At 49.0% G+C, this 25,930-nt stretch overlaps 1 protein-coding gene across 1 annotated transcript in view; it reads left to right on the top strand.

Moving 5' to 3' along the window:
- The window catches only part of LOC105186095 (nephrin), a gene marked incomplete at its 5' end in the record, with an annotated part of 105,477 nt that overhangs the window by 54,267 nt on the left and 25,280 nt on the right, over nucleotides 1-25,930 (top strand). The window contains 4 exons of the mRNA XM_025300578.1: nucleotides 2,228-2,394; nucleotides 9,618-9,762; nucleotides 12,904-13,034; nucleotides 25,095-25,254. Coding sequence (XP_025156363.1) covers nucleotides 2,228-2,394; nucleotides 9,618-9,762; nucleotides 12,904-13,034; nucleotides 25,095-25,254 — 603 coding nt within the window. The remainder of the gene's footprint in view (nucleotides 1-2,227; nucleotides 2,395-9,617; nucleotides 9,763-12,903; nucleotides 13,035-25,094; nucleotides 25,255-25,930) is intronic.

Raw genomic sequence — 25,930 nt, 5'->3', positions numbered from 1 at the left:
GTAAGTAAATCTAAATCCCTCGATATTGATTCGAACGGAGAAGAATTCGGCGCGCGAAGCAGAAGTAGGGAGTGTATACTGTTCACGCGGAGGGGACACTTTCGCAGACAATATGCGCGCGTATTTTTGCGGAACTATCTGGTGATCGTGCGTGCGAGGCGCGACTCTCCGAACGAAAAATCGAACATTTTGATTAGAAGCGCGGCACCAATGAAGGAGCGAAGGAGAAATACAAATTCTTATCACGCGGCCAACAAATCAGGGGCCTCGCCCCGCGAGCCTATCTTGTCTCGCATTAACGATAAGATCTACGAGACACCGAAAGTGGGCCAACATCCTTTGCTCCCTCGCCGCCGCGAGTCACCTTTAAGGGAAGATAAGGTAAGATAAGACGAGAAATATATTAAATCCACCCTCCGGCCCCGTCTGTCCGGTTCGCGTTCGCCCTCGCTCGAGGAAGAGTACGAAGAAGCATGAAAGGCGGACTATTCTCTAGGCTTCCTGAAATTAGAATTCTCCGTTAATTCATTGTCGCGCGGATACACAGGAGGGGACATGGTTTTTCACGCGGTTCAGAAGGTGGCGGGATCCTAATTTCGGTAGTAAACCGAAAAATCGACCGGTGAAATCTTATCTCGTTCCAACCGGCTGAAGGCGACATGAGAGAAAGAGAGAGAGAGAGAGAGAGAGAGAGAGAGAGAGAGAGAAACGTTCGTGACAGATTCGTAACACGATGAGATTCGTATCGCGAATGCCAATTCGCTACCGTTTCCATACGCGCACGAGACTACTCTTCTTCCTCTTCGACTGCTTCTTTTTCTTTCTCCTCTTGCACCGATTGCTATCTCATCGACGACGACTCGACAGCCCTTGAGATTCGATTGTACCATTGTTCGTTACTCGACATTCTCACACGAGAATATCATCGGTCTTGCCCTTTTTACGCGTACGTTATGGGTGCGAGAATTTTACTTTTTCCCATCGAGAGTACCCGAGGTGAGCGACACACAGTGATCGATTTAGGCGCGATAATCAGGCCAGCCGAAAATCACGGGGTTTTCGTCGGGGCTGCTAACGAAATGGACCGGCCGGTTATCGACGAGCGAGCGAGAGGCGCGGTCATAGCGACAAATAAAAAAATTCTAGATTGATGCGCTCAGAGAGAGAAAAAGCGAGATCGGAGCGGAAGCGAGAATCACACGGGGAGGTAGGGACGAGAAACGGAGATTTAACCCGGGGACCTAACCATCGCGAACTCGCTGCCAGTTTTCGATTTTGTTACCTCGGCGAAGCGCGTCCGCGCGTCCAATGCGTAAATAAAAACTAAAACTGAAGTTTTCAACAAGAGAGCAGAGTAAAAGTGAGAAGAGCCTCCCTCCCTGCCTCTGTCCTGTTCTCCTTTCTACTCCCCCCCTCTCTCTCTCTCTCTCTCTCTCTCTCTCTCTCTCTATCTGCGCTCTCGGCGCTTCAGGGCATAGTATCAATCGCGAGATTGCCGCATCGACAGGCGCATTACCGGCGCAGCTTATTAACTTTGAAGGTTGATCAAACTTATTGAACATTACCCGAGCAAAATTATTAGTTCGACAATATCATGGCCCTCGTTTACATCGCGTCATATTCCACATTGTATTCCGCGTGCGCTCGCATAGAGATCGTCAGCTTGAAGATCCGCTCGCGAACACGCGAAACGCACGCTCTCCGGCGTGCTTGCGCCGAATAAAATATTCAACGTACAAATATGTTGCACGATAATAACGCGAAAAAAAGAGAACGACACGTGATATTACGCGCGCGATCACCGCGACGGCATTTTAAATGTACGACGGCCGGTGAATTAATTAATTCGGCCAAATTGGATCCCGCGCGCCGTTAATCTCTTCCCATTTGAAATATATTTCTAAAATTGTCAATTCGTAATTCGCTCCTCCGCACGCGTTGTTCGAACACGGGAATACAGCGACGCAATGTCCCTGCCGGTATTTTCATTAATTCAATATACGTTGCCGCATAGTCGGGCGTATAAATATTTATCTCGATCAAAGTTTCAAGCGCCGATCGATGGCCGCGAATTTCAGGATTTCGAGCGACACCTTGCCTCGACGCATCCTCGCTCGACTGCAGCCGCGAGCATCGAGTAACTCGTGCTCGCGCTCGTGCTCGCGTAACCAGCGGAAAAAAAAGAGAATCCACGCTAATTTTTTGCTCGATCGCGTGTATATTACAGTGAAACCCCTGACTGTGACCATAAGGAGGCCGGGCAGGAAAGGGATCGGCAACGAGTCGCTGTTGGCGGGCAAGCGATACAACATGGAGTGCGAGACTACTGGTTCAAGGCCACCCGCGGTGATAACCTGGTACAAAGGCCGCAGAAGACAGCTGAAGCACACGACGGTAAGGGAGAAAAATAAGAAGTAACGCGCAGCGGGTTGCGCGCTCGCGAGATCCTCGACCTAGAAGCACCAGCGGCTCTCTCCTTATCTCCCCCGCGGCTTACCATGGGATCCCGTGGCTTTTATCCCCGGGCACAAAAGCCGCCGTCCCTCCCCCCGTCGCCCCGCGCTGCCTCGCGCAACTTTTCTTCCTTCCTTCCTTCCTTCCTTCCTTCCTTCCTTCCTTCCTTCCTTCCTTCCTTCCTCCCTTCCTTCCTTCCACGGTTTGTAGCTTTCATTTTTGTCCGGGTGCGCTCTCTCGTGAAACGCGCAGCCCACGGCGGCAGATCAACCGGCCAGTTTCGCATGCAGTATAATCCTAAGAGCGCAAATTCCTCTCTCTTTATCTCACCGCTTCTGTCCCCGTCCCTCCGTCCCCCCTGCCTGCCTGCTTGCCTGCCTGTTTCCTCGCGACGTGTCTCGATTAATCACGCAGCCTATATTCGCTAATGCGCTGTTTTAACGCGATTCGATATGTGCGTAATTCCTGTGGCGCACGGAGACACGTAATTAACGGCTAAGCTGCTTATTACCCTCGTACTGCTTATTACCCTCGTGCTCCTCGTCGCTAATTAATCGCCGACGCCGATGTTGATACTGAGCGACGGTTTAAAAAAGACAGGCGGCAAAGATAACGCGTCGTCTGGCTCGATTTCAAACGATTGTGTTTGAAACTTTCATTTACAAGGCTTGCAGCACGGCAAGACTCCGCACGGCCGGTTTACCGGCCGGTACTCGCCTGTAAAGACATGCGGAGGACACGATCAGAAATTTTTACGTGTTCATTGAGTCTCTGCCTTCCCCAATCGAACCGATGAGCTCGCGCAAGCTCGCGCGCGCGCGCGCGCGCGAGTCAAGTTTTAATTAATTGGATTTGTGTTACGAGTGTGCGTCCCGGAGAATGAAAAATTCCGACGGTAACTAAGTTTCAGCAAAAATTTTTTCCACCCGGTTTCTGATCTCGCCGCGCTTTAATTACGCGATCCTATTTCCATAATAACGACTCTCATCTCGCGCTACGAGCGTACGTAGCGCCGAAAGAATCGGTAGCTCAAAATTAATCTCTCGCGGTCGCGAGCGTCGGACTGCACATTTAAATATCTCGGGATTAACGCCGCGAAGGATTCGGTGGAGAATTAAGGCAGGAGCGGCGGCTCCCGACCGAATAATCAATAAGTGATATCCGTCGGCGCGGCCGACGAGAGAGCAAGAGGGCGAAGCGTCGGAAACGAAGAAGGACATTGAAGAAGAGCAAGTGTGACGAGTGAGCGCAGCGGTTAACGCAAAACGCAGTGCCCTCGCCTCGAGAAATTGCCACTTGTTCCGCGTGGTCAATTGGACCTCGCATTCGGATTGGTTTTGGTAACGAGATAATCAGTATTAAAAGAAAACGAGTCGGCGATTTTCGCGCGAGCGAACGAGGCGAGGCGTGAGATCACGATCGAGTCGGTTGTCCGATGACGCGTTAGTCGGGAGGCCTGTCGGGAGGAAAAGACGCGGTCTCGCTCAACCGCTACGAGGGTGGCGGCACGAGGGGTAGAGGATCGAAACGCCCCGGGGAACCGATAACTACACCCCTTGCTGGCGAATCTTCCCCTCGGGGGAGATTCTCACGAGAGGAGGAACAGAGTCATAAGGGCCGGGGAGACGAAGGGACAAAGAAGAAGGATGAGATGGAGAGAGAAGGAGACAGGAAGTCCGAAGGGGAAGCGATAGAAAGGATAAAAGAGAGAGAGAGAGAGAGAGAGAGAGAGAGAGAGAGAGAGTGAGTCGGGGACAAATAAAGAATTGGTACTCTCCTCGAACGGATTGGATTCGCCTGGGCTCGAGTCACATCCGATTGTGATAGCGGGTTGAAAGCGAATCGGAAAGGAGGTTGAAAGCGACGGCGACGGCGAGACGACCGCGACGACGGCGACGGCGACGGCGACGGCGACGGCGACGGCGACGGCCACGGCGACGGTGTCGCTGGATGGCGCGACTGAGATTGGAGCTTTCGAGACGCGCCGATTGAATTAAGCAGCCACACCTGTCGACCCCAGATATTTTCATTGGCGGCATGCTAATTGCCAATTAAGCTGTACCGATTCACAGCCGATCCCACCAGCGAACAACCACTTTGCATTCACGTCTCTCTTCTGCGGCGCCGAGACGCCGACGAGAGCGAGAGCCCGGCGGAAGGGTGATGTTTGCTCATCGCGTTTAACTTAAAACGAGCGCCGCCAAGGAGCGGAGGAGTGTCAGCTAATATCTTGATAAACGTCGAGCTAATATCCTGATGTGCTTGCAAATACCGAGATGAATTTATCCGTTGTATCCGACGCGCAAAGATGCGTGCGTGTGGAAATTCGGGAAGTCGCGCATCGGAGAAAATAGCGTGCCGCTTTATTAGCGAAATTTGAGACTCGCCGATTTTGACTGTTTTTCGTTATGACGCGCTCGGACAACCGGTGCCAAAGTTGTGCCCAACCTGCATCGATGTTGCAACATTTCCGAACGGGAACGGAGCGCTACGACTTTCGCGAGAAATGGAATTCCCATTTTCAACTGTAGAGTCACGTGGAAATTTGCTGCCGATCTCGCCGTTTCCTCGCAATATAATCCAAGTATTTTAGGTCCGATTTGACGGGACAAAGTTAAAATTCCAATCTGCGAGCGGAAGACGCGAGATACGTCCTTACGAGAGCGGCACGTACCCGGAAACTTCCTCGAGGCATAGTGACTGCGAATTACGTAATACTCGTCAAAATGTTACCGAGGTAAAAGCTGTTTCCGCTGGATGCGGTCGTCACAAGAGCGGACGCACAGTGCGAAAATCCGCGTCTGGGCCGCTGGGAATATTCAACATTACCCGATAATGTATGTATCGTCGGGAGCGCATTACTGCCGGCTTCCTGGAGTACCTGTTAAACTACATCCGAATGTAGAAGAGCAACGCGTACCCTTTCCGCGGGGAATCGCCGTTTATTAATCACGACATAATGAATGAAAAGTCAGCTCGATGAGGAGGGCGCATCACCGCGTACTTATGAAAATTAAATTCTCTCTCTCTCTCTCTCTCTCTCTCTCTCTCTCTCTCTCTCTCTCCCCGCCCCCTCCCCCCTTTTCTCTTTTGTAAATCGTTACTTTCCACCATCGAAAAACAGATGAGCGCGCGCGCACGCAATATTAAATCGCATCGTGCTTCGACTTGCATCGGTTAAACTTTCAAGCCCGCGAGCTCGAAAATACCGGATACACGCGATATCGACTTTGAACGTCGTGTCTTTTAAAATGTGAAAGGCAAACACAATGTAGGTCAGTCCATTCATCCAGTATCCATGTCTTGCCGTCTACGTCAAAACGCAACAAAAATATCCAACGTTTCACTCAAGGAGCAAAGATTACCCCAAATATGTATCTTTAAGTAAGTATCCGTAAGCAACCGTGAGAAAACGAGAGAGTTCTCGTTTTAAATCTCTAATCCTTTCGCGCCAATCATCGCCAAGATATTATCTTATTTTTCCGCGTTGTTTCTTTCGTCTTGTTCAAGTGTCTTCGTCAAGTGTCGGCGACACTTGAATCACGATCACACATTCTTAATACGACTCCCTCTGCGTCCACAAAGTGCCACAAAGTTTGCCGCACTCGCATTTAGACTCGGATGGAAATAGCCGGTCGGTCACGTCGAACGTCGGCCAACTTGGCTGGCCAATACGCCACCAAGCTGGCTCTCGACTCGCGATAGTTAGATACGCTCGGCCCTGAGGGGCCCGCATTATCGATAATCTCGAATCAGAACTGCAACTTCTACTGACTGGCTGCTGGGCCGAGCGAGCAGAGCAGCTCTCCTCGCGCGCGTGCAGCTCTACGAAGCCGGCGTTGTCTCTCCGTCGCCGTGACACGCGGCCCTAATTAATTTCACGTAGTTCATTAACAACCTCCGAGCGCAGTGCTTAACGACGTTTTGGCGTCTCCGTGTATCGGGGCTCCACAATATTCCCCGAGCGAGCGAAAACTCCATCCTCCTCAGCCCGCTGATTAGCGGTGTGCAAATGATTGCGGATGCCACACGCGCGGTGCCGTCGTGTGTCGTAGCGGTCGTAGCGTAACGTGCGCGTCAACGTCGCGCGAGCGTGAACGTTAAATGACAGTGGAGGTCCTCGACGACGATCGAATGGGAAAAATATACGCGCGAGAAAAGGAGAATATCATTCGCCCGACTCCTCCTTCTTCTCGCCGGGCTCGTGATCGTAACAATGAAATATTCGCGGCATCTCCTCGTGATAGATTCGCAATGATTGAATTCGACGAATCGCTTCCTCGTTCCGATTTCATGATCGATCTCGCTTGACCCGAGGTAATTGGCACTGATTCTCCCTTCTCCTTTCCTCTTTCTCGGATAGCTGATAGTATATTTTGTTACAGCGCCATTCGCGTCGATTCGCGACACTCCGTCGGAAGAATCCAGAGACACCCCGCGTCCCTTCTCCCTTCTCTCTCAGTTACCGAGTAAACTCCGGCACTCTTTGAAACAAAATCTAGTTTCGAAGTAGCAACAGTGGATAAGAACCCCGTTCCGAGGACTATCGAGTGGCGTGCTTTGAAATCAAATGCCACGTCGAAATGACCGAGCGTCTGTGCAAGCTCTCGCGATCTTTTTCTTTCTCTTTCTTTCTCTCTCTCTCTCTCTCTCTCTCTCTCTCTCTCTCTCTCTCTCTCTCTCTCTCTACACTCTCTTTTTCCCCTTCTTTCATTTCCTCTCTCGCTTGCTTCTTCTCGATGAACGGAAAATAAACGAAAGCACGGACCGGAATTCGCGCTGCTTAGAAAAGATTCTCGCCACGTCGGCGGCACTCGGAGCACTTCCGACGTCGTCGCTCGCGCGAGCCGGCCAGTCGCTCGAGGACGAATTCCCGACAGATGTTATCACGGTTGCTTACGTTCCGTCCGCGGCACTTAATATAATCGAAATTAACTACGACGAGCACCGTCAAATCAGCTTTTTCCCAACTTTTTTGCCACGCCGCTCTGTCTCTTTCTCCCCCTCCTCCTCCTTCCGCTCTCTCTCTCTCTCTCTCTCTCTCTCTCTCTCTCTCTCTCTCTCTCTCTCTCTCTCTCTCTGTTTGTTTCTCTCTCTTTCGCTCGCCACCTTGCGCCATAAAATTATATCGCGTGGGAACCCCACTCGAAAGCCCGCTCGAAAGCCCGCTCGAAAGCCCGCTCGAGAGCTGCGCGCGACGCGTGAAATTATTATTTTTTAAATTATACCCATCCACACCGATTCTAGTGCGTCTCTCTCTCTCCGCGGAGCGAGGCAAGTCGATACGATTGGAACTGAGCGCGTGTTGCAGCATAATTCCATTAATTCTTTCAATACGCACCCCATCGTTTTTTTTTTTTTTCAGAGAGAAAGAGAGGCGCGCTTTAATTGCGCCTGTACTTGACCATTCGCTTAAAATACAAGGATATTGTGAGCTCACGTCGTGAGAAGCGAATGTTCACGCAAACGCGAGAGAGAGAGAGAGAGGAGGTGAGAGAGCGAGAGGGGTCGTGGGGAGAAATAGAGAGTAACCGACGGAAGCGCTCTCGATATTTTTCATCGGCGACTGGAGCTACGCGTTTTTTCGAACTGATGCGGTTAATCAACGAGATTTCTCATTATATTAAGATTGCTTTACAGCGTAACATGCAATGTTACAATGTACAATGTACAATGTAGAATTTATATACATCAGCGGAATAAGAGCGCCGGCATGTTTTCGCGACGTGCCGAATATGATGCGGTGTCGCATCATTTCAATGGAAACCTTTGATGATCGATACAAAACCGTGACTCTTTCATTTCGACGCGCGATATCGCGCGCGACTATTATCGATACAGTTCCGTGAGCCATCTCATCAGCGATTTATGCTGTTGGCATTACTATTAACTATAAATATCGTATCGTTACGCGCGCCGCGTAACCGAGCGGCAAACAATCGGAAATATAGAGCAGCTAAGCGCGAGGAGAGGAAAATGAAATAATAATCAATATTTATCGACATTCCCGATAACATTACGTATTCATGGAGTTACGAAATTCGACCTATACAGCGGTTATGCGATTAGCATAATGATTAAAGCGCGAAGCAGCTAACAAGTAGGGAAGACAGGGCGCGGCGGTCCCCTCCCGTTCCACGTTTTGTGGAAATGAAGCGTTGTAAAGAGGAGTAGGTTAATGCGAAGAACAGAGGGGCGGGGGGAAGAGAGAGAGAAATAAATACATTTATTATCACTTTGGGATTAACCCTCTAAGAGCGCTGTGGCAAGAGGAAAAATTACAGATTACTGAATATAGGGTAAAATCCGGGATAGATGAGCATAGGACATAGGAATGGCCGATTGCTATAATTTTACCGTCAAGAATCAAAGAAAAAGAAAGAAAGAACACGATTATGTGTGTAACATTTTCAATTTTTCGGCAAAACGCAAAATTGCAAAACGCACTCGGCGCTTATCCGCCCGCCGACTTGTGCATGCGACGTTTCAATCAACGACTCTTCGTATTGTCGTGGTCGTGCGACCCGGGCGACTTTTCGTCGGAGATGGAAACTACGAGTTGCGAGACGCCTTTCCGAGAGATCGAAGCCCGACACTCAGCTGCCACCCTGCTGGATTCCTGAATAGAATACAGCAGTTGGCAACTAGGACTTCCGGTTGAGCGAAAGCGCGCACACACCCCGAACTAGCACGTGTGCTAATTCTCTCCCGGTGTCGCCGCCGTCGTCGTCGCTGTCGTCTCTTCCTCCTCCACCTACTCTCGCGTAAGCGCCGTGACCTCAACTGTTTGAATTTGCTATTTGCATCCGCATGGCAAATAAAAAGTTTCCGCCGACGGGGTACATAGCGATAACGGATAGACAGGGACAGAATGGAATAGACGCGCGGTGTCTCTCAACTATGAAAACGCGACGATGTAGCGCGATGAGCGGCGTAACGTTTCGGTTATATGACGTTTATTTTATCGAGTTGGGCGCTCTTGTAAGCCCGACTTGTATGAGCGACGATATGTCGATCTAATAAGTCGCGCGTCGTAAAGTCGCCGTTTTTCGCGCAATTTGCAAGTAAGCGAGCGACCGAGTGCTGCTAGGCAGCGTAACAGACAAAACAAAAAAGAGGAAGAAGGAAGAAATAATTTGAACGATTTCCCGGATGATTCGCAGGAGGAAAGATCGGAAAATCGAACCGTCAGCACGGTGGAGTTCGAGCCGGGCGTGGAGGATCATGGGAAATCTATCACCTGCCGAGCGGAGAATCCAAACGTGACCGGACTCTTCGTCGAGAAGTCTTGGAAGATCGACGTCGTGTGTGAGTACACGTTACATTTTTCCTTAACGTTCCAATTTCTCGCGGACCGTAAACTCGCTCACGACCGACAGATCGCGAAACTGATCGCGGTAAATCGAATACGACAACATGACGAATGGGGCCACATTACGGTGTTTATCGATTCCAGGTTTCTCCCTTCTCCCTCCCTCTTTCCAACCCCTTTCTCTCTCTCTCTCTCTCTCTCTCTCTCTCTCTCTCTCTCTCTCTCTCCCTCGTCGACTTTATTCGCGCGCTCATAGCGACTGCTCGCGCGTACGTGTCGTAAAAAAAAAAAAAAAAAAAAAAAAAATAAGAAATTACCCAGCAACCACGGTGCTCCATCTCATCTTCATTCGAGTCCCGAATCGACCAATTTTACGATCCTCTTCATTCCGCACGCCGCGACGCGCGCTCCTCGACTCGCGTTCACGCATCATCCCCTTTTTCTCCATCCGCGTGTTTCCCTCCCTCTTCCCTTTTTACAGGGTCAATAAAAACATCTCCGCGAGATTTCCCATAAATTACAGCCGAAATATTCGACGAGGCCGCCGATCCCCGCGCCGATCTTCCGCCGGAACTCCCAATCTGAATCGCCACAAAGGGTAGACAAAAAACAGCCGCACGAAGGAGAAAAACGCGTGGCGACAAGAATGACACAGACCGTCCCATAAATCGGCTTTCAACTAAAACCGGTCGCGTTTATGGATATGTTTGCACGCGCCACTTTCGATCTATTCTAATCGCCGCCCTAATTCATAGCTCTTTTCATCTCTCCCCGGGTCGCTTCGAGTGGACGCAGCTGCGACTCTGCAAAATCGCGCGAGCCCCGGCTAAGCTTCTCTCGACTCCCCCTAGATCCGCAATTCTACAAAGCCACGAGAGTCGCTAAACGCGCGTCTCTCATCTCGAGTCGGATTATTACGCTCAAAGTGAAGGCGCCTCATTTCCACGGGACGTCTCCTCCTCTCGTCTCTCTTCTCTTTTTTTCTTCCCTGCCGTCATTTATTACGCCGGGCATAAGCGAGACGTAGGAATGTTATACGTAACCGACGCGACATCGCGCGCATGTCACGGGCGCCGGTTTACCAGGCGTCCGTGAAATTTATTATCGCGTAACTACCCTCATCCGGCCTCATAAACTTTACGTTCGACCTGTCGAGAGTTATGGTACGCTTCTCGGCGCATATTAAAACGAAAGGAGACAACGGTCGAGAAGTGGAAAGAGAGGCTCCGAACGCGGCGCGAACAGGCATGAGACTCGCCCGCGCTCATCTCCGACCTAAACGGGTCGCTCCTCCTCCTCCTCCTCCTCTGCGAATGAACTGCGTTCACGATATCGTGCGAAGTGCAAGAGGAAGTTTCTTCGACACGCGCGCGAACGTCTGTGTATTTTATATAGTCCGACGACGCGGGAAATGATCGCGGACGAGTTGCAGTACTCGTATCTGCCGCAACTATCCCACGTTATTTTATTATTACACGGCGCTCGCGGCTAAATCCTACGGCGGTATCGCGCGACCGCGAGCGCGATAACGCTTAGACAACGATTATAAATTTCGTACAAGTCGTAAAGACTAGACACCCGTCGACCGTAATTGCTCATCTACGCGCCGCACGGGCGCGTGTGTGCGCGCGCGGTGCGAGAAATAATAACGACGCTTTTATCGCGCCACGCGACCATTATCGCACGGACGTAAAGCGGATTTTACACTGACGGATCTCTCAAGTCGCGGACAGACCTCGTCTCGAGCTTCCGCGCTTTCACGATAAAACGATTCGAGCGTTCAAGACGGTCCGGCCGACGTCCGCGCGACTCATAATCTCCAAAGTTTTCCGCGCGCGCGTCATCCGTTCCGAGACGCCTTTAATCTACGGCCAGCGGAGCTCTCTCTCTCTCTCTCTCTCTCTCTCTCTCGCGCGGTGACTGATGCTGCAACCGAGTAATAACGGCCGCGAGCGGCGAAATTCGAGCTATTATTACTTATCGTGGAAGGAATAAAGCGGAGAGAAGAGAGACTCGCTGGAATAACGTGTGTGGATGAGAGAAACGATCTACTTTTTAATAGAGACCAGAAAAAAGTAATTAGAGAATTTACTTCTCCTTTTAATTTAATTTAATTTCAATTTAGCTTTTTTCCCTACTTAATCCGACCTCTCCAGATATTTCCAGACCTCTAAATGGTGTAACATATATTTCTTCGGTCTCGAGATTAATTTTCCAAAGTAGTTCGAAAAGTCGTTCAATGATAACGGCACGCTAGATCGACCGTTTCTCGATAGTAGCGGCAGAGCCGTGACGTAAATCCACGAGCGCCGACACAGATAAGCTCGATAGAGTAAAAAGCATCTTTACGATGCGCGAGGCGTCGTATATTGCTGCACGTTCATTTTAATTGTACGACACGTATAAATAACGCAGGGGGAAAGAGAGCGCGACGTGAACAGAGGATTGCGCGCACCGGTCAGATATTTTTTCAATTTTGCGGAGGCGTGCCGTTACTTCGGCGGCGATAAATTCCTCGATTCCGTACGGTTTATCGTTCGTTCTCATCTGTCCGGTTGCGTCCGTTGCACCTGCACATCTGGCAAAAATATAGCGGCAATGGCAAACAGGAAATACATAAGGAGGGAGCGAGCGAGCGAGCGAGCGAGAGCGCGGGCGCGCGACGGAATTCGCGAAACGAGAAAAACTGCAGAATACGGGAAATGATGTCATGTCACGTATTCGATTACGCTGACCGTTCTGCGCGCTACCGCTCGAAATTACACCACTTCGAAAGACCGTATCCGCAGTCCCGGCGTATCGTCTTCGTCGTCACCGACGTCCGCGACGGAGCGACTGATTACGCGACTCGCGGGACAGCGCGAGTGGAAAAATCGAGGGAAAGGAAGAGAAATTTGTCACGATGATCAAGCGAAAAAGACAAGAAGGAAGGAAGAGAAGGAGGGATGCGAGGGAAATCTGCTCTATTAATATCGTAAAATATTATGTATATAAACTCTTTCTCTCTCTCTCTCTCTCTCTCTCTCTCTCTCTCTCTCTCTCTCTCTCTCTCTCTCTTGCTTGAAGCGCCCAACACACACACACACACATACACATACACGCACACACCGTAAGATTTTAATTTTTTTTGCTTGCAGATCCGCCGATAGTATCGTTAAACCTCGGATCGACCTTAAGCCCGGAGGACATCAAGGAAGGGGATGACGTGTACTTTGAGTGTCATATTAGGGCCAATCCACCCTGGTCTAAGCTCATCTGGATACACGACGTAAGAATTTTATAAATGAGCGCACTCGTGCACATCAAGCCGCAAATGCGGCGGCACCGCGCTCCTCCTTAGCCTCCTTTTCCTTTTACGACGTCACGCTGACTCGAAAAAGTGCGCGAGAGTGAAGTACGACTACATGAAAACTCACGCAACGGGCAATCCGTGTGTGCAAAGAGACTCTTTCATCGCTAACTTCGTCGAGACGCGTGACACTTTTGCCTCGCGTAATATCTCGTACATCAAGCATCCAGCAAAACTTTAAATCCTTTATTTGCACAATAAATGAGCTGTGCTACACGCCGCAATCAATCTCGCGACGATATCGACGCGCGAGGCAAAGCGCCGACATAACATCGCTGTTCTCAGTGACGAAAAGCCGCGATTAAGGATCTTCGTCTATTTATGTGTTACGAATTGTTCGTCTATGTGGAGGCTATTCGGCAAATCGACAATCTTACGAGAATCTCTTGACGACAGCAAACGACTTATTTTCATTCTAATTAATTTCTCCTTTCTTTTAACGTGGCATCCATGTTGATTAATTCTTCCTTTTTTTAACGTGGTTTTTTCTCGAGGCAACGATAATTATTACAATCGAGGTATCGATGTGTTAAAAGATATTAATATCAATAAAGACCCGTGCAGTTTTGCGGGGCAATCTTAATTTTTTATGTTCCAACTTGTCGGATCAGCTGACTGCCAAAACCATACGTCAACCAAAGAGCATGAGATGTTAAAAAAAAGGCAGTTGTGGCGATAAAAAAACATCACGTTTCAGCATATCCAAGACACGTTATATTATTCGCGTTACATCAAAAATCGAATTGAACGTTCTACGCGATTTCGCATAATTTTGCATTTGTTATACGGTTATACGTTACACGTCAGTCGCGCTACTACACGATTTCGAGCGCGAAAGTGTGCAACAAGCATAAAACGCGTATCGAAGCAAGTAAGTAACGTTAGTTAGTGCCGGCTCATACTAGATAGTTGCCTCGGGAGACTGCTGTGCCTGCTTGCCCGCTTATTCTAGACGGTACTCCTTGAATTTCGGAACGCCACCGCCGCCGTCGCGCATTGTGTATACACTCACTTAACGCGCGCTGCAATTGCAGCGGAGTCGGAAGTTAAAGGAACGCTCCCAAGGCGTATTCGAGACTATCAGTGACAAACTTTGTTGGCCTGTGTATCGGTGGCAGCCACGGACGCGCACTTCCTGAATTCTAATCGTACCGATCACCGGTTACCCCGGCTTCAGAATCGCGCGTACACGTGAACGTCGCGACGGGACAATAACGACGGGAGGAAGACGAGGAAGACGACGCGCGATTACGAATAGCCGTGCACTAATTTCCCCCCGACATCGGGGCCATCCGATAACTTCCGTTAAGTCCGTTAACGACGCGAGAACAATTCGCGACAGAAACTAATAATCGCGATTAAAATCTCGAACGTATGAAATTCCCACATTTCTGCTAACAAGAAATCACTAATTATTAAATCGGAGTAATTACACTGGCGTCGAATTTGCATAATTCGATTCGTTCCGTTTGTTACAGAGCCCGCTCAATCGTCCGCGAAATTTGTCAGTAGAAATAACGCTTCGTATGATCGTTAATTCGCTTATTCCTAATTGTCTCCTTCGACGATATTCATTTTTCAGCGTACCGCGGTCGATCGTAATTTTGTTTATGCCGATCGCCGGCAAGGGACCGCGACTTTTCATTTCCGAGTTATCGCGCGACGAAGCGTCTAGTTACATCCTAATAATATCTTAATCCGACGATTATAATCTGTCAGAAAATTCCGGTACATATGCCGTAATTATATTATCAACGGTTATTATCAACGGCCGACCGCGGGGGCGCCGCGCGCAGTGCATTAGCTTCTCCCCCGCGGTCTCTTCCGGGATCAGCCCCGGCCTCATATCCCCTCTGTGTTCCGTCGCTCACTTTAACCTCGACTCATACCTCGCTTCTCGTCTCTCTACATCTTTCCGTTTCGTCGTACGGCGACGACCTTTCGCCGGATATACGTCGCGAAGGGCTGCAGGAAACGGGCTAACGGTGGGCGAGAGCAGCAGCTGCTACCCGCGTAAGAGATTTCCCTCGAAATTGCATCTTAAAAATATGATCCGACTTCATTCCACGGGGAAGAGAGGGAAGCAGCCCGACTATCACGGTGCCACTCTCTCTCTCTCTCTCTCTCTCTCTTTCTCTCTCTCACCGCTCAACCGCCACCCCCCTTATATACCCTTCATCCGCGACTTCCACCCTTCGCTTGCGGATTGCTCTCTAGTCGCGTCGCGCCGCTCACGAGCAGAGTGATTCGCTTCCGGTCCACTAAACTCTTCTCAGTCTTTGTACGTGCCTTTAAATCTCAGATAAATTACTAGACCCGATTCGATTCGATTCGAACCGATTCGAGCTATCATCGTAAAACGAGAACTCGAAGCTACGCGCGCGCGCGGTCACCTAATCGCCGGACTTCGGTCAATCCGACTGTGACTTTTTCGATAATTATCAAACTGTCGTAACGCAAGTCAGGATACGGTACTTTTCACGAGAACGTCTGAATGGATATTAGCTGATTCGTAAGAACGATAATAATAAGACGATAATAATAGAGAGTATGCCCTTATTTTTTAAATTAATTATCTCATAAGCCACGAGATAGCGGGCTTTTGTTATTTGAATAAAAAATCGAGAAACACTCCTCGGTGTGAAATATATATATACGTATATATATACGGCGTGAGCCAAGCATATCCAGCTTGGCTCACGTTTCGTCGATCTCCGCATAATGTCCTATTTCCATTTATTCCCTGTTACTCGTCGGTTTCCCGATTCTCTCCCGACGAACGCGTTCACCTTTAAGCGTGTCATTGGGGTGGATTTTCACGTCCGCGCTCGGTACACCGGAGGAACGTTTCATTCGGCAATGCCGGTCCCTTTCACTCATCCGGAAAGGTTTGCCTAGGAATTACAAGGGCTGTTGGCACGTACTATCTGCCAATCAATCCCGGGCTAGCAATCGGGCCGGGGATCCAGCACCATTGGGTCTTAGAAAAGCGTTCCGGGCTGCCCCCAGCAGCAGTAACCTTTTGAGTGGCAATCGTAAAGAGGAAGAAAGAATCATGAACGGCGAGAGGGCGGTACGAAGGGCGAGGAGAGGGCGGGAAGGAAACGATGCGCGAGCGAGGGACTGAGAGGAATTAGAAAGTGAAAAAGAAACGGGAATAACGGCGAGGGAGAATAAGAGGGAAAAGGAGGAAGAAATCGAGAAGGCGAAAAAAGAAATATGGGGGCTAGCCGACATAATGGAGTGCAGTGATTAAGTCGGTTCTATCATTCACGGGGACAATAAAGAAGTTCTGTAGCTCCCTGCAGCATTGACGAGCCAATCGGCCGACCGCGGTTTAGACGCAAAAAGAGAGAGGGGCAGAGAGAGAGAGAGAGAGAGAGAGAGAGAGAGAGAGAGAGAGAGAGAGAAAAAGAGAGAGAGAGACAGAGTCCTTGAAAGGATTCCCTCAACTCTTCATCTTTTCTCGCAAAGTGGATTGATCGAGCGTACTGCTTCGGGGGAATCCCATTAATGTTGTTGTCCTCGCGGACACGCGACGGAAAGATCGAAAATTTCTCTCATACACATCTTCTTCGCACGCCTACTTATGCTCGCCTTTTCCCGAGTCCACCCTATACAAGAGGTACAGTCGCGAGAGTAAGGGAATAGAGTCCTTGTTCAAGTTCAGGTGGAATAGATTGAAACAAAATTCGAAGCTCAGTTACGAAAGGATATCGAAACACTGAAGTTCTGACAAACGACGACTTCCACTTTGACAATTTTATTAGGGATGAGTAGAGAAAGAGAGAGAGAGAGAGAGAGAGAGAGAGAGAGAGAGAGAGAGAGAGAGAGAGAGAGAGAGAGAGAAAGTCTCACGAGGATCGGTGTCTTATCCGCCGCGAGCGGAACAGCCTGCGGAAGGAGGCACGGTCGAGAGAAGCTAGGAGAAACTCGCGCTCAAAAGGGACAAATTAATAATGCGAGTTTACGCCGCAGTTTGCACACGCGAGCGACAACGCGCGAACGCGCACGCAGATATCGTATCTCGAGTACTTGGAATATTGCAAGTGCAGTAGCGCGCTAACATTAGCGCGAAAATGACGATATCGATCAAACGCGGGATTCCTCGCCATCGCCGGCGTGTCTGATATAGTCTGATATCGACGTTGCGGCTTCTGTACATCGATCGAAACGCGCACACGAGCGCGTCGGGAATAACGGCTTTCTCGCTACGAGTCGGCCAAATGCATTTCCCACTCACGCGAGATTCGGCCCGACAAGTTCGGGTCTTAATGTGGCACGAGGTGCGAGATCGCGGAGCAGTCGCGCGCGAGAGCTTTGTGTGTGTGTGCGTGTGTTTGGGTGGGTTAATGTGGATGTAAGTGTGGGTGGGTTTCCGAGGAAGTAGATGCTCCAGCGTAGAATTCGGCGGGCCGTACATCAATCAATTTCACTACCATCGCGATCGGGACGTGTTGGAATTCCAGTTAAGGGCGACTTTCCGAGGTGGGACACGAGGAAGGAGAAGGATGGAAAGAGGGGGGAGGGAGGAAAAAGAGAGAAAGAGCGCGGGTTCGTTCCGTACGATTTCGATCTCGCAATTTTTCGTTAAGAGATAAGACGAGCCCGGGCGAAGGGAGGAAAGGGCGAAATCGAGAACGATATCCAATCGCGTAGTCACCCAAAGTCTCGGCCCGGCGCTTCTAAAAAGAACCCGATAGTCGGCGAACTTTCGAACAAGCTGTTCGAACCTCCATCTCTACCTCCATCGAGTATCTGCGCCGTATCTTCGACTTTCCTCGAGAGTACACTGACCGTAATCGCCGGACACAGCTGATCCCCCGACTGATTTTAATGGCTCGACGGCAGCCCATCTATCGCAGTTATCAAACTTTCCACCAATAATATTTACGCGCGGATCTTAAAGAAAGAAAGCGAGAGAGAGAGAGAGAGAGAGAGAGAGAGAGAGAGAGAGAGAGAGAGAGAGAGAGAAGGAGAGAGAGAGAGAGGGAGAGAGAGAGCGCGCATTTCCGCGCCATCACCGGCAGTCGCGGAAATACGAGGGACGAAAGTACATTACTTTTTTATTTCGCAGCGGATCAGGTAACAGGCTCGAGAGAGCAACACGCGCTTCGATCAAGAGAAAGAAAGAATTGCATGGCCATACCGCGCGGAAAAATATCTCGCGACAGCCAGTCGAAAAGAGCGCAGCTCCGCGCAACACCGTAATTGATCGACTCCGCGCGCGCTACTCGTTCGCCGCCGTAATAAAATCGACAACAGTGCGATGCACTACGAATATTCGATAACAGCATATCGCTGTACGACCGTGCGCGCTCGCGTCCACGCCCGCTCGCACAATCGGGATTGCTATTGCTAAAACCAAAATACAAATAACTTCGGCAAACAGGTATCGGCCATTCGTCGCGAACCGACGCACATCTACCTACCCAGCTAGCCAGTCAGTCATCTACGCTACGCAGACACGAATCACGTTCTCGCGCTGTATCGAAGCTCGATCCGCGAATTGCGAGCCAGCCGAAACCGCTCGGAGGGGTTACTACGATCGCGCATCCTTACGCGAACCGGTAAAGAAAGATCCCGAAAGGCCGCCGTGCAACCGCCGAACGCGGAGGAGAGTAAGCGGAATAAAAAGATTTCTGCTGCTTTGAAGGATGGTAGAGCGCGGAGGTGAAGCGAAAGAAGCAGATTGGTAGGTAGGTAGGTAGGTGGGTTAGTTGGGAAGGAGGAAGAAAGGAAGGAAGCAAGGAAGGAAAGAAGGGAAAGGACGGAAGGGAGGAAGAGAAACAAAGAGAAAGAGAGGACGGAAGTATGACCGCGGCTTGTTGGCAATTTTTCAAAGAATCAGTACGCCGTCTGACCGGAATGAACGATCTCTCTCCTCTCTGTCCCAGAAGCCCTTTCTTTCCGTCAAGCTTGCTCCTTTTGCGCTCGACCATACGAAAAGCTCTGAAGGGATCACACAGCGCGCGACCACACAGGATCTTCTTGTGACGGGAGATGGTTTCTGTGTCCAGAAGCGACGCGGGCATTCCTACGAGAAGCGATCCCTGCTAAAGGGCGCGTAGAAATTCGATAGATCCTCAGAATCGAAAGAAGGAGGGAGAGAGGGAGGGAGGGAGGGAGGGAGGGAGGGAGAAAGAAAGAGAAAGAGAGAGAGAGAGAGAGAGAGAGGAAGAAAAAATTAAAAGAAAAGAGAGAAGGGGGGAGAGAGGGGGAAAGAAAGAAAAAGAAAGAGAAAGAGGAGACAACGCCAGAACGAAATTGAACGTTCCATCCGGAATATCCCGAGATTTCGTGGACCAACGAGGGACGTCTTGGCGCATCCCTGAAAATCGCGAAAGGAATGTCGCGCTATCGATTGGCACGAGTACGTTTTAAGAAGTAGAGGGGAAAAGTGCGAGAGACACAACCGACTGATAATAATGACCGATCATCGTTGGCTACGCTCCAGATCGTTCCAGATTGGAAATCATTTCGGATCGCGCAATCACGGTGATATCTCATTTTTGACGCGTGTATCGGCACGATCGCCCCAGTGCGGGGTAAATAAAATTAGCCGCTAAAACGACAGAGAATTGCTTTAGGAAATTCCGAGGATGCAGTTGAGAGAGGATAGGTTGTCGATAGGCCGCTGCCGGAGGAGCGCCGAGTAGCTGTCTGCGCTTGGAGAATGGACGCGATGGCGAAGTTAGTTGATCCTCATTTACGAGGCAAACCCTATGAAACCTAATTATTGGGGGCGCAATCCCTCCTCTCCGCCCTCGGTCTCGAGACTGTCTGATCAAAGGGTGCCGTCGCGTTCGCCGCAGCGGTCCGTTAACGAAATTAAGTCGATAACGTTAAAATCAAGATGCAAGGCTGCGCGACTGAACCGCGTTCGAAACGCGAGTCCATTTCTCGCAGGACACGCGTTTCCTCGTCAATCGCGCGTGACTCACGCGCGTGTCGTTAATCGCATCGCGAGAAAGATGTCGCATAATCCGGCGTGTTCGATAGATCCCGAATTCACTAAAGTACTAAACGAGTTAATAGGTTCGCCGTTCCCCCGGATTCTTCGACGGACGCGACGATCCTTCAGAATCCATTAATCGCCGAATCTTTCGCCTCTCTCCGTAAGTTTGAGCAACCCGACTTCTGAACATCTCGAGGGCTGCCGACTTGGCAGCCCGAGATGTTCGGGTAGTTACATCGCGGGATCGCTCGTGTTTCTCCTCCACCGTGATAGGAAAACCACCCCCCGGTGGTGCTTTTCTTATCATCGAACGAAAATAACGAATAATCATGCGCAAACTACTTAAACTAGAGCAAAAATTAACGACGCGAATGTACTCTTGCGCGAACAAATACAGCTGCGCGCCAGAGTTGGAAGAGTAGATTGGATAAGTAGGAGGAGGTACAGGTGGAGGAGGCTCGGCGGAGGACGGATGGTGGCTCTTCGCAGAATGGCTCGGTCGCAAGAAAAGATAAACGAAAGTCAGGAGCTGACTACACAGGACGATATCGTACTCTCCATTCCGCCTCGTCGGGACGACGAGGAGAAACGCGGACGGAAACGACGAAAGAACGGAATCCCGACTCGTGGGAACGGAAAGGTGCGGGGCGGAGGAAGGGCGGCTAGAAGGGTGGGAAACCGGGGGATTCGCGTCGCGAAAGGAAACTTTAAACTTCGCTATCTCTCCACCGCGAGGCAGGAGCACGCTACGGGACCATACGTGTGAGCTTCCGCGATATCGATCAGCCTACAGCAAATCTCCGGCGAAGGGTCTCTTCGATGGTGGCTTTGATCGAGTCTTAATGGAACACGTAAACGATGTAAACGATATTAAAAAAAAAAAGGAGAGAGAGAGAGGGGGAAAGAAAAACGGGACAAGAAAGGCCCCGATCCTACTTTGGAACGCGACATTACAAAAGAAACGATTCTTGTGTTTTATAAATAACATAAGTTATTAAGAGAATGAGTCACCGGACAACGAGTCGATCCTACGCTGCTCATCGCGGATAATTTTTATCTCGTAAATGGTATTAAAAAGAAAAAAAGAAAAGGAATAAATTGAGAGGGAAAGAAAAAAATGCAGCATAATTCTATCTCTGAACAATATCACGAAACGATGATACTGTCCGATGCACTTTCTATTCTACGAACAGTTTGGCCGTAAATTTTTTAGGAGGATTATTCAGCGTGTAACGAATCGATCATTTCCTGTTTTTCGGGCTATTTTCCACCTGAGTGGAACAGAAAGAATTACGGGTGAAAATTTTTATGAGATATGTAACACGGAGATCATTGCTCGCGCATTGCGTTAAAGCCACTCCCTTGAAACGCTAAAAATATTCTTCATTTGATTTCATACGGATTCTTAAGTCACATCGCGCTTCAACGGGGAAATTTCTACAAAAGAATCAAATCATACGCGAGAGATGACGACGTGCATTACGTGCATTAAGATTGTATCTTGCTTGATTGTATCTTGTAGAACGTGGAATTTCAAGATGCAGCAGAGAGAGCAAAGATGCTCCATCAAAAATTCTTCCGTCTTAACGAGATATAACGTTTAACGAGTCCTTTCCGAGCTTCGCCTCTTACCGCAAGTAAATCGAAGATAAACCCCTGGGTTTAACTGGGGTTTAACCTATGCTAAGCGCGCTAAACCTCCCAACCTAGACCCGACCACATGGATGGCTGGTTACATAGATTACAATGTAGTTTAATTGAGTTAGCACCCTAATGGCTGCAAACATCCACGTCTGTCTACTGTTCTCTTTTTATTTAATATCTATTGGATCCATTGGATCTTTTCTCGTCTTGTTATTGAGAAAGAGACATCCCGCGCGTTCATCCCGGGACTAATTTTTCACGGGACGCGACACTGCGAGACAAGAAAATAGAAAATGCAAAAGCAGCAACTCCACGACAGAAGGAAAGATTAGCTTTGAGATTAGTGTGAGGCCGAGTTTCCCACAATTCCACACAATATATGGATACATTCGCCGGTAGTTTATGAAGATTTAAAAACGGATAACACGGCATTCGGCAAATACGACTCTAAATCATCAAGATATCGAAAAACGGGGGGAGCCTACTATTCCAAAGTAAACGCCTTAAATCAGGCCTTAAATCTCCGTATTACATCGGAATGAAGATTATTTCTGATTGAATCCTTCGATCCGTGCGAAACCCTTAAATATGGATTTAAGACGACTCGAAGGTGAGTTTGTAGATTACGGATTGCGAACGACTGTACGTCTCGGCCGTTCGTACGTCTCAATCGCGTGAGTCGAGCGACTTCTCTCGACGATACATATCGGTTAATCGCATATAAATAAAGATTCTACCCGTCGTAGTGACATCGGTTGCTTAAAAAAAAAAAATAAAAGAAATAAAAAAAGAGGAAAGAAAAAATACGATGAACCAGCAGAAGTGGGGTTTTTTACGACGAAATGACGACGCCGCAACGCGCCATGTCGAGCTGCCGAGATTATAAAACAATTGAATAAATCTACCCCCTCGGGCGACGTCCGAGGTAGAGGAACGTCCCGGGAGAGGTAGACAGAAGTGGAAGAAGAAATCTCCGAGCCCCCCAAACTTCCCTCACGGCCCCAACCCCCCGGTAACTTCTCCGAGATTCAAATGGCCTCGTTTCAAATCGATTTCGAATTATCTTCGGCGAGCGGATTCTGGCGGAACGGGAGAAAAGGGAGGGGGGTCCTTCGTCGGTGTAATGGAGGAAACGGTAGTAAGGTAAAGAGGTATGAGGACGCGAAATGGCCGGGGTACGGGTGGATGAGGGGGAAGCAAGCGAGACAGAGAGAAAGACAGAGACAGAGAGAAAGACAGAGACAGAGAGAAAGACAGAGACAGAGAGAAAGACAGAGAGAGAGAGAAAGAGAGAGAGAGAGAGAGAGAGTGAGAGAGAGAGAGAGAGAGAGAGGAGGGGTACCGTAGAGTGAAAAACTTAAGGGACTTTTACTGGCCGAGAAAATGTTTGCCAGGCGAGACAAAGACGTTCTGGACTGTCGTTCCCTCTCCGATTAAATAGGTAGGACTGCTTTTAGGAACGACGTTCTATGGACATACGCCGTGACTTTCAGATATTCTTCTTATAATCTCGTCGCGCGCCTTCGTATCCTCTTTCCTCCCTTTCCCGTATCAAACTTTCACGGCGTATTCGTTTCCGCAAGAGGGAAATATCGAAGAGCGGCGAAGTAAGGCGTCACTTATAAACGTTATATTGGATAAAAGTTCTATGGAGAGACGAGAGCGAGAGAGAGAGAGAGAGAGAGAGAGAGAAAGGGAGAAAGAGGGGGAGGGGAAGGAACAAAATACGCAACCGCGATTAATACACAGTGGAACAGATATCTCGGGATAATGTGTTTCGTCGATACCGCATGAAAGAATTTATTTCTAAATCGCGAACTAAAAGACTCAAAAAGCACAAAACGTAAAACGTAGACATATAAAATCGTATAAAATCGTGATGAGCACCTCTTTCTCTTTTTATTCATATAGAAGTCCGCGAATATTTCTTGTATTGAGAACTGCAACACGAGACCGTGTCAAAGAAATGAACGCTTTTATATTTGGCATTTCGAGGATAATTTACGATTATTAAAGTATCGATCGCGAATATTTTTCACGAATAATTTACCGTGTTAATATTTTTATCGCATCGACGGTTATCCAGCGCGTGACCGGCGAGGGAGCGCGAAGAATCTCCTTCAATTATAATTTTTAATAATTTTTAATAATCAATGAGAAAATCGCGTTCTATACGAATGAAACTTCTCGCCGGCGAGCAGTCTGCAAATTAGCTGGTAAACGGTGGTCTGTGGAACTTTCGAAGGCCGCCTCTCGGCTGATTAAGCGGTTCGGCCTGCATTTGGCAACGGCAATGGCGCACTATGCGCATCGACTCTAGCTACTTGTTGGCTCTGACATGCGGCTGTTCCACTCTCGAATTCGCATCCCCGCTTCGCAAGTTTCAGCGGAGTGCGATATCAGTACCACGTCTGTTCCCCGCTTCTCATTTTGTTGCGTGACGCAAAACCGGGCGCGCGAAAAAACGCCGCGGCAGAACGGCAGAATGGAAGAGGAAGGGAAGGAGGAAAAACGAGAGACAAAGTGAAACATAATGGAGCTCACTCTTTTGGGGCTAATTAAAACGGCGAATTTGTTAGAGCGACGTATGCAACATACACGACTCCATTCGCCGCTAATAACGCTACTATTTGACGCGCGTGCGCGCCTCACGTACGTCTTCCAAAGCGGATAATGCAGGATACGTTACTACGTTATGCACCCTCTCACCCCTTCCCCTGACAGAGGACGTCGCGAATGCATCGGATTTTGCGTCTCAGAGAGAAACTCTTCGACGAATCGAAAATCACTGCATATTTCGAGACGCGTTAGCGTTAGACGTGATCGGAATACAGTTCGTTTCACGGTAGCTCCTGATAACCCGTTAACTCGTTCGAGTTGTAACGCTGTTATAACGCTGTTATAGCGCGAGCGTGCGTATTACAGGATACTGCTTCCCCTTGCCATCCCTCCCCCGTTGCCAGCCTCCATCGTAATCTTGTAAGATACTCTCTCCCTTTGTCTTCCGCAGATATTCGCGGCCGTAAAAGCGCAGCAGTCCACGGTCGCGGAAAAAGGAACGACACGATAACGAACGAACGCTCGTAACAGGCGGAAAGACATCGTTGCGAGACGCGCGCGCTTATCTCTAATTTATCGCGAAATTAGAAAGTAACGAGAAATGAAATCGCGCGCTCCATCTCGCAGCGGACGAGTGCGCGAGAACGGAGAAAACAGAGGAGCGAATCGCCGACAGCTATTTGATAAGTGCATACGCATTTATCAAATACGCGTTGCTAACAATGTCTCGTCTTGCGGTCTCGCCCCCACCGCCCATTTTACGTTTACCGACGCGATATCACGCGATATCATTTCAAGTTCGACATTTCTCCTTGCAGAACCAGATCCTGGCGCACAACACGTCGGCGAGGATCATCTGGTCGAATCAGAGCCTCGTCCTGCAAAGCGTGACAAGAAGCAGCGCCGGTCGTTACGTCTGCGCGGCGACGAACGCGCTCAACGAGACGCGCAGCGAGCCGCTGCATTTTCGAGTCAAATGTAAGTTCGATTTCATTGTGACACCACGCGATGAAGTAACGATGTTAAGCGTCATTTGCAAATCTTATAATGGGAAGAAATTTAAATTTAAAAAGAAAGTATAGAGGAAGGAAACAAAGAAATAAAAAATCGGAATCTCCATGGGATACGAAAAATCACATACAACTCGGAATATTTTGTCAGTTGCGAATGAAGGAGCTGTTATTCTCCGATTGCAATCTCATTGATAACTGATAAATTCGTAAAGATCTTATATAGAGATATTTGCGCAAGTAATTCATAAGATTTGTAAAACGTTCTAAACACACACAAGACCATTATAAAATATACGCAACTCTTCCCCGTTTTATTTGTATGAAATTCTGGCACGACGAAAAATATGGGAAACGATTTCAAGATCCGTAGGTCCCGTTATTCGAACTCGAGTAAAACGAATTCCAATTACCGATCCGGTACCGTCGCGGTAACGTTTCTCGGTCTTATTCGGTACACCAAGCAACGTAATGTTCGGGCCGTATTCTTCGCGTATACATAATTTATCGGGTCGCGCACGCGATCTGATGCACTTTAAGATCAAACATAAGTTTAATTTGATTTGATTATATCACACGAGAGTAGCGGAATAAAACGTCATTTGGTTTGAGCATTAGGTCGAGAGGAAGTCTCTACCGAGACG

The sequence above is a fragment of the Harpegnathos saltator genome, unplaced genomic scaffold (genome assembly GCF_003227715.2).
Source record: "Harpegnathos saltator strain DR-91 unplaced genomic scaffold, Hsal_v8.6 scaffold379, whole genome shotgun sequence".
NCBI lineage: Eukaryota > Metazoa > Arthropoda > Insecta > Hymenoptera > Formicidae > Harpegnathos > Harpegnathos saltator.
This window is presented reverse-complemented; position numbering and strand designations above follow the sequence as displayed.